This window comes from Cyprinodon variegatus, unplaced genomic scaffold, assembly GCF_000732505.1.
Source record: "Cyprinodon variegatus isolate N-32 unplaced genomic scaffold, C_variegatus-1.0 Scaffold606, whole genome shotgun sequence".
Classification (NCBI taxonomy): Eukaryota; Metazoa; Chordata; class Actinopteri; order Cyprinodontiformes; family Cyprinodontidae; genus Cyprinodon; species Cyprinodon variegatus.
The window spans coordinates 434,617-443,363 of NW_015151059.1; the positions used below are offsets into that span (position 1 = coordinate 434,617).

General features: G+C 45.8%; 1 protein-coding gene across 1 annotated transcript in view; it reads right to left on the reverse strand.

The window, feature by feature from the left end:
• arnt2 (aryl hydrocarbon receptor nuclear translocator 2) overlaps positions 1-8,747 on the reverse strand; it is a 32,909-nt gene that overhangs the window by 19,797 nt on the left and 4,365 nt on the right. The window contains exons 2-6 of the mRNA XM_015392792.1: positions 8,312-8,359; positions 4,654-4,867; positions 2,167-2,380; positions 1,819-1,921; positions 188-253 (exon numbers count right to left, since the gene is read on the reverse strand). Coding sequence (XP_015248278.1) covers positions 188-253; positions 1,819-1,921; positions 2,167-2,380; positions 4,654-4,867; positions 8,312-8,359 — 645 coding nt within the window. The remainder of the gene's footprint in view (positions 1-187; positions 254-1,818; positions 1,922-2,166; positions 2,381-4,653; positions 4,868-8,311; positions 8,360-8,747) is intronic.

Genomic DNA, 8,747 nt, shown 5'->3' on the forward strand with positions numbered 1-8,747 from the left:
CCCTCCACCAGTGAATCTAACCCTCCACCAGTGAATCTAACCCTCCACCAGTGAATCTAACCCTCCACCAGTGAATCTAACCCTCCACCAGTGAATCTAACCCTCACCATTAGGGTGCAGTGAGCATCAAACTTTAAAGTTAGTAAATCCCTAAAACTCTGGATCAAGGCAGCCGTTTGGACTCTACCTGTATCTCTTCCTCATGTTGGACAGGCGATTTAGGGAGATGTGGTCCAGGGGTGCACTGCCGCATCTAAACAAGGAAAAGCAAACATTAGACAGACTCCTGATAACACGGTCCAGACGGCAGGAACTAAAAACACTGGAAGTGCCTTTACAGACTGAGAAGAATCAGAGAAGCAGAGAGATTGTCTCTGCGTGGTGAACAGCAGTGCATCAGATCATAAACATTTGACTTTTTGCAGATGGCATCACCTAAACCGGCCATGAAGGCTGAGCAACAAAAGGACAGAGGCTTAGCAAACTGAGCTCTGATACCAGGAGGCTAGGAAGGAAGCAGGGAATAAAGACATTTTATAATCATATATTATTATTTATTATTATCATAATAAATACATTATTACTATTATAATGTATTATTAGTAGTAATTTATCATTACTGAAGGTGATTAAATAAAATAAACCTGGAATCTATCGATCGGCTCCTACTAGGAGGTAATCAGAGGTTCTCTACTAGGAGGTAGTAAGAGGCTCTACTAGGAGCCAATCAGAGGTTCCTACTAGGAGCCAATCAGAGGTTCCTACTAGGAGCCAATCAGAGGTTCCTAGTGGGAGCCAATCAGAGGTTCCTAGTGGGAGCCAATCAGAGGTTCCTAGTGGGAGCCAATCAGAGGTTCTCTACTAGGAGCCAATCAGAGGTTCCTACTAAGAGCCAATCAGAGGTTCCTACTAGGAGCCAATCAGAGGTTCCTACTGGGGGCCAATCAGAGGTTCCTACTGGGAGCCAATCAGAGGGTTCCTAGTAGAAGCCAATCAGAGGTTTCTAGTAGGAGCCAATCAGAGGTTCCTACTAGGAGCCAATCAGAGGTTCCTAGTAGGAGCCAATCAGAGGTTCCTACTAGGAGCCAATCAGAGGTTCCTAGTAGGAGCCAATCAAAGGTTCCTACTAGGAGCCAATCAGAGGCTCTACTAGGAGCCAATCAGAGGTCCCTAGTAGGAGCCAATTAGAGGCTCTACTAGGAGCCAATCAGAGGTTCCTAGTAGGAGCCGATCAGAGGTTCCTAGTAGGAGCCAATCAGAGGTTCCTAGTAGGAGCCGATCAGAGGTTCTCTACTAGGAGCCGATCAGAGGTTCCTAGTAGGAGCCGATCAGAGGTTCCTAGTAGGAGCCGATCAGAGGCTCCTACTAGGAGCCGATCAGAGGCTCCTACTAGGAGCCAATCAGAGGTTCCTAGTAGGAGCCAATCAGAGGTTCCTAGTAGGAGCCAATCAGAGGTTCCTAGTAGGAGGTAATCAGAGGTTCCTACAAGGAGGCAGGCTCATCAATGCTCTCATTGGTCCTGGGAGTTCTGCAAGCTGTTCAGATTATGGACTGAATGGAGGTCTGGGTGATGATCAAATCTGGGAGATATTTTAGAATCCGGACCTGCCTCAAACGGAACCAGAACTTTCTTCCTGACCCATCAGAGCCATTCAATGTTATCCAACACGATTCTGAGACCAACAGCTGGACTCATTCTGAGATTTAAAGACACACTGGCCCCTGTTAGAAGGAATGCACGTATCAAGGCGATGCTCTGTAATAGCCCCCCCCCCTGCAGTACTGCGCCAGGCTTTACATTTCTGATCAACCACAGACCTCATGCGGCAGATGAAGGAGCGCCGGGAGCCCATGCACATCCTCATGGAAGACTGCTGTCCTTCCTTCTTTACTGTTCCCGTCTTCAGGTCCAGAATCCGTCCTGTCCGACCATCAACAGCCAGAAATAAAAGGGAGAGTTTGCAGCTCATTAACAGTGAGGAACCTTCCTACAAAGATATGCAGCCATGGTGAGAGGCCTCTCTCCATAGAACCTGCATTCATCATTAAATGGTAAATAAACTGGTAGATTTTCCCCCAAGCAGCTTTTCATTTCCAGGTGGAAATGTCAGAAATGGAAAAATGAAACCAATATAATACGCAGAGAGCAAATGTTATGACTCCTACCTGTCATTGAGTTCTCCGAGGTGCTAAGCTGCTCCCTCAGCTTGTCCACGTCGTCGGGGTGAACCTGCTCATACAGGGTGCTGCCAAGCCACTCTGACTGCGGGTGGTTCAGCACCGGGGTCACAGAGTCCGACACGTAGATGACTCGGCCCGTCTCTGCTGCCACCACAAACAGGAAGCCGTCGGCCGCTTCCAGGATCAGGTGCTTCAGCTCCTGCCGAGTCAAAGCAGAGACCCTCACCCATTCAGAAGGGATGTGAATACTTTCTACAGTATGTGCCTGTTAGAAGGCCTGGGCAAAAAATCTATTCAATGAATTCATTTGAAATTTTTGTTTCGGATTACTTTATTTTAAAGATGCATTTTTGGTTCCCCGGAGTTACTGTAGCTGCAGGATTATACACAAAATCACCCTAAACAGCATCAGAAGTACAGGGGAGTGAGAGGTTTGTTCTGAAAAATGGAATAAAATCATCTGTTGCTTGGGACTACGGGGCTTTAAGTTCTCCGGGGGGGGCAGTTAGATGAACGAGCTGCAGCCTTCATAGCAGAAACAGCAGTGAATAGCGGCTAGTAAACATTGGCAACACAAGGTTCCCAGCAAGGGAGGGAGTTTATTTAGATGCAGTTGTATTAGAAGCCATTGGGTAATATTCTAAAAGGCATCTTTTAAATGGTCAGAAAAGGTTCCCGGTCCAGGTAGCTAACAAGTTAGCTGCTAACAGAAGAACGGCCATCCATAGCTAGGTGCAGTAGTGATGTGCAATTTCCGTTTTTGCTTTAAGCCCTGAAACTGGTCAGCAACATTTGCCTAAAGGCGTGATTTAAAGGCAGCAGCACCACTACGCTTTTTCCACACCTAAAGGAGACACCTACAGCGGAAAATAAGAAACGCCAATCTCTCCGAACAAACCCGCACTGACCAACAAACCTCAGCTAAGGAACAGCTATCTGTAGACGAATCAATTTAGCAAAGCAGCATTTAGGAGAGGAAAGGAGGAGGGTTTTTGTACTTATTGCTGTTTTTTTTTGGCCAAGAAAAGGCACAATCTAAATATTTCATCTCACAAATAGTAAAAACATGGGCCGTTTCTCAGTCTGTGTACTTGTGCGTCCTGGTGTCCTCGTGAAATGTCATCATCCTCAACCCTAGTACTGCTCCAATTCACCAGAACAGCAGACCTAGAACGAACAAACTCCCCGGAGGTTGTTCTGGCCCCTCCCTCTTTACCCAGCATGCATCAGAGCAGACTTGTCCGTTCTCCAGACTGACAGCTGTCCGAGCATGCACTGCAGCAGGAGCTTTCAATGGAGCGCTCCATTGAAAGTTAAAAGTTCTCTTTTCTGTTGCTGTTCTTCAATAAAAGTACGTTTTAAGATGATTTGAGGTGAATATTATACTTTAAAGCGTTACTATATGCTCCATTTACCGGTTTAATGCGTCATTTTAAAAATTATTTCCAAAGTTGAGAGGACCACGGCAACCAGCTGACCTCCAAGGCTAAAAGCAGCCAGGGCTAACGTTAGCCCATCTGTAGAGGCCAGGGCTAACGTCACCCTGTCTGCAGCAGCCAGGGCTAACGTTAGCCCATCTGCAGCAGCCCTCTCTCTGCATAGCCGTGTGTGAAGTACCGCTGGCTCTGATGGGGGTTTGATTGTTTTATTTGGTAAAATGTTCTTTGATTTGTGTTTTTGACTGTGTTCATTATTATTCCCCCAATAAATGCAAAAGTCATAATTTATTATTATCTAGACACTATTAACAACAGGAGGTGAAATGCAGCTGCAGATGAGCCGGGTGTGTGGTGACCTTTATGCTGCGTGCTCCTGTTCATCCGCGCGGCGGACTGTAGTAGTGACAGTTAGCCTGGGCCACAGGCGGCTACGCTCTACCCCTTCTATTCATTCTAGCTAATCTGAATCGTTCAATTCCATTTGGAGAGCGAGATCATCTGTGGTAGCAGCACTAGACATCTTCCAGGCATGTGACGAAGACTAGCAGCAGTTCAGCGGACAGGATGAATCAATGGTAGCCAACGCACGCGGATGACATCATACACACGCCGCTTTGTTTTAAAAAAAATATAAACATAAAAATCTAACGGCGGATGTCTGGGGGACCATAAAGAATAAATGATGAACAGTTTAGTTTGTGCCTTCAAGTCGTTGCCCATAGGAAGAGGTTACTTGGATATAACCTAACGGAATATCTTCATAACGGCTCCTAATGACACTAAACTCATATGGGTGAGTAGAACATGATGGAATAACAGAAAATCAAGGACCCAATGTAAATGAAACAGTGTTTCCCTTTAATTAATAACCATGGAAAGTGAAACTGATCATTTAACAATATATTCTACATTCTGCTGCCCTTTAATGGGATCCACCCTAGATGGAGCTGGAAGCCCCTGATGCTTTAAACCTGCCCTGAGATGTTTATAAAAACAAGTTGATATAAAACAGTTTCTGGAACATGGACTCTACCTGTTCGGTGAGAAAGGAGGGCTTATAGGCGCCGTCAGTAGAAGTGTTGCCTGTGCCCCGCATGGACTTCATGTGAGAGACGGCCATTCGCAGGATGGTCAGCTTGTCCGGTTTGCGGGCAAGGGCGCTACAGGTGGGCACCATGTCAGACAGCTCGGTGATGTACTGGGTCATTTTGTTACGCCGACGTCTTTCGATCTCACTGTGATTCTCTCTGAAACAGAGAACAGAAGATATTAGACCCCCAGAGGCTGAAGAGGAGGAGCTGTGATGTCAGATTGGGTCCTAACGGTTCGGTTCTAGTGTTCCCCACCTGATCAGGAACCACAGCGTCACCTGAACCGATCAGATTGGGTCCTAACAGTTCGGTTCTAGTGTTCCCCACCTGATCAGGAACCAAATCAAATGCTTTCTGAACTTTCTGATGATGATGATTCCTTCCAGTTTTCTATGCATGGATATTCAAAGTTAGCTTGAATGACGCTCAAATCAAAGAATTATTAGTAGAATAAAGTCTTCCAGGTGTTTTAGGGAAAATGGTTCCACACCTTCATCCTGTTGTTTTGTCTTCAGTACAACTCAGACTGTGGTTCTTTAACCTCTTTGCTGTGAGAAAAAAACGCTTTCAGATCAGGAACCTGTTGATTATTAAACTCTGTGTGTATTTGTTAAACAGGAACTGTTAATGATCACTTCCACCCATTAGAGAAACCTTATCTTAGAACTGAATAACTACAGCTGGCTAAGCCTGCCTGGCATACCGTAAATCCTCTAATATTGGCCTGTATTCCATTAACGAATCCAATCCATTAGCTTGGGAATTCCCATCCTTAGCGCAGACAGTGCTGCAGACAGGAGGCCGGATTGTTTGGTTTTTTTGACCGGCTGTGATGGCAGAACAGTTTCCATTAATTTATTTTAAAACTTTGTTTGGCCAAGAATCCATTCTGTGTCTTTTTTTTTGTATTGCTGTGCAGAAAAATAGCAGCTGCTGGAAGATGTCTGAATAATGTTCTGTAAACCGTTATGGTAACTGTACTTTTTCAATAAATTAACCTAGTATTTTATCGGTTCAAAGAGACAATCTGTTTTTATTAATTCCACTGGTCGTCTGTTTTGATCAAATAGAAATAGAGGCCTGCCTCTAATTCTGGCCTCCTTCCAATAATGGCCTGGACCAAGATGCACCTGAGTGAAATAAAGGCCCCGGCCTATATTAGAGGATTTACGGTACCTCTGCTTATCCCCACCATCATCATCATAGCTGGAGAAAACAGAACCCAACGTAGCAGGTAAAACTCTGCCTGTTAAGCCCCTGTCACACCTTGCTGATTTATCCAGCTTCTGCCTGACGTTCCAGAATCTCCTAAACGCCGGCAGAAACTTAACACTGATACTAACACTAACACTGATTTTTTTCTATTCTGGGCGTAAACATAGAGTATTCATAGCGAGTCCAGTCCTTCTGAACTTCTGCATAACGCACAACAGCATAATGCCCATGAAATGATGCACCAGCCAGTGTCCAGAGGGGGGCAGCGATGCGATGAGGTGTCCGGCCTGCAGAAAAAGATTTCTTTGATTGCTGTATTAACCTAGCTCCTGTTGACTGCCTGCCACAAAAAAGAAACAAAATGAAAAGAATGAATAAAAAGAAAGCAGGTTTCTGGTGTCAGCAGATTGAGCATCATGTCTGCTAGGAAGTGTGTTGGTTGTGGGCGTGAACGTAGGGAGGATCCATCACTCACATTCTGGCTCACCCTATGATGGGGATGAATTCTGGAGGAGAACTGACGGTTTCCTCCTGAGAACCCCCTTTATACCAAAACGCTGCCAATATGCCATTATACAGCAGCTGGAAGTTAGAAACACGTTCAGCGCTCGTCTGGAACACGTCAGATACCTTGATATGCGTTGGAGAGAAGTTCTGGATAAGTTACGCAGAAGTTATGGACAAGTTACTCAGAGGTTTAGGATAAGCTAGACGCCACGACTGATGAGGAACTGACACTGAACGGATGTCAGCCATCAGATAACTGACCTGGAACTGATGGATCACGGATTGAATATGAGTAATTTAGAGCATGCTCGTTATTCCTCAACATCCTTATGTATATCTAACTAGGGATGGAACGGTTTATGAAAACCGTCCGAACCGTTCGATTCGACTGTCTCGGTTCGGTTCGTGTGTGTTGCGTTCGGTTCATGCGCTGCTCCTTTTTCTCTGAGCGAAGCGTGTACACTCCAGAGCAGAAGGTGGCGGTACTGCGCCCAAAGCCAACCACCAGTAGTAAACAAGAAGAAGAAGAAGCAAAGCAGCTTAGCAGAAAAAAAAAAATCAGTTGTTGTGGAGAATTGTGTGGGTATGGCGAATGGGAAAGAACAGGAGTTGGAAGACGCGCCAGCAGCACTTTATAGGTCTGCTGTATGGGACCACTTTGCATTTAAAGTGACCTACGATGACGGAGGAAAAAGTTGTGGAGAAAAGTGCAACTGTGTGCAAGCATTGTGCAACACGTTTTGTTTATGCTAACAGCAACATGACCAACATGTTATGCTAACCCCGAAATCCCTCATACTCCATCAGCGCTCCGCCCCGCTGCGCTCCAGACCGGCTGCTCAAAGCAAAGCCTACAGCCTCCACTGTGGCTCCCGTCCGCTCCGCTCTGAGTTCCTTGGAGATGGTAGAGAGCATGCGCGAGATGATTAAATTCAAAGCAGCAAAACATACGGAAATGATCCTGGGTTTCCGTGGATCATTTAAAATAATTACAATCCATTAATTTTTGGGGATTTTTTCATTTTTTTCATAAATTTTTATGGGATTTCGGTGTAACAATAAACATATACCGAACCGAAACAAAAACCGTGACCACGAAACCGTAAACGGAACTGAACCGTGGATTTTGTGAATCGTTCCACCCCTAATATCCACGTGTTTCAGCATACCCACAACTGATCTAACCTAGGCAGGCATTTTTGCTAGATTTTTCCTACATCAAATCCTAAATAGTCAAGGTGTTGCAGGAGCTTCAGACTGTGGATCAGGGCTATTAATTGGAGCGTACCAATCTATTCAGCAGGCGGTTCTGAAAGATGTTAATCCCACTGCTGTTCATTCTGATAAAGGCCTTCAAGTCACAGGTCATAATGACTCACAGGCTTTGACCCCGTAAAGCATTAAACCGACCAATCAGAGGATGGTATATGCAAAAGTCCCCGCCCCAGAGTTTCTGAACCCCTGGAGTCGATCAACCAGGGACTGGTCGGTGGTGGTCAGCTGCAGGACACAGAGGGCGGATTGGCTCTCGCCACATCCTGTTGTGCTCCCTCACCGCGCAGGAACGCCTCGTTCCTACATGTCTGTAATGTTGTAATTGTGTAATGTTTGTTTCATGTTTCACACACGGCATCAACCAAGCCCCTCGTTTTCAACTGAACTGCAACGTTTTCACAGAAAATCAAGCAATCTCCTGCACTGCTGCTTTACATTGTTAACATGGACGTCATTCATAGTGTTTGTTTTCAGCTGAGCGGCTTTTATTTCAAAGGTTTTATCAAAATGATCAGCAGATTCGTTTCCTAGAAGAACCGTCATTTCTGGGTTTATTGCTGATGAAGGATGGTCTTAGATGACAACCATGACTAGTTTCCTTACCTTGAAAACTTGCTGGGCCCCTCCCCATCCTCATCATCGAAGTCCATCCTAAAGACAGAATAAACACCATGAGGTCCATGCAGAGCACATGCTAGCTTTGTATACGTCTCATTTTCATGGAATGTTCAGCATCCTGTCATTGAACCTCCTCTGATGGTGTTTTAGTTTGGTTAAATAGTGGAGTAAATGGGTGGAAATATGTAGACCTCCACCCTGATGCTGAGGCTGGATTGGAGCATTTTATCTTATAGATCAGTTTGATGGTGTCTAAAAGTCTAATTATGCAGAATCCAGTCTCATTTTAATGCCTGGCCCAGCACCACCCCGCGCCGCGCCGCCCCGCACCACCTGTCACCACCCGTCCACCCCGCGCAGCCCCTCACCACCCGTCCACCCCGCGCAGCCCCTCACCACCCTGCGCAGCCCCTCACCACCC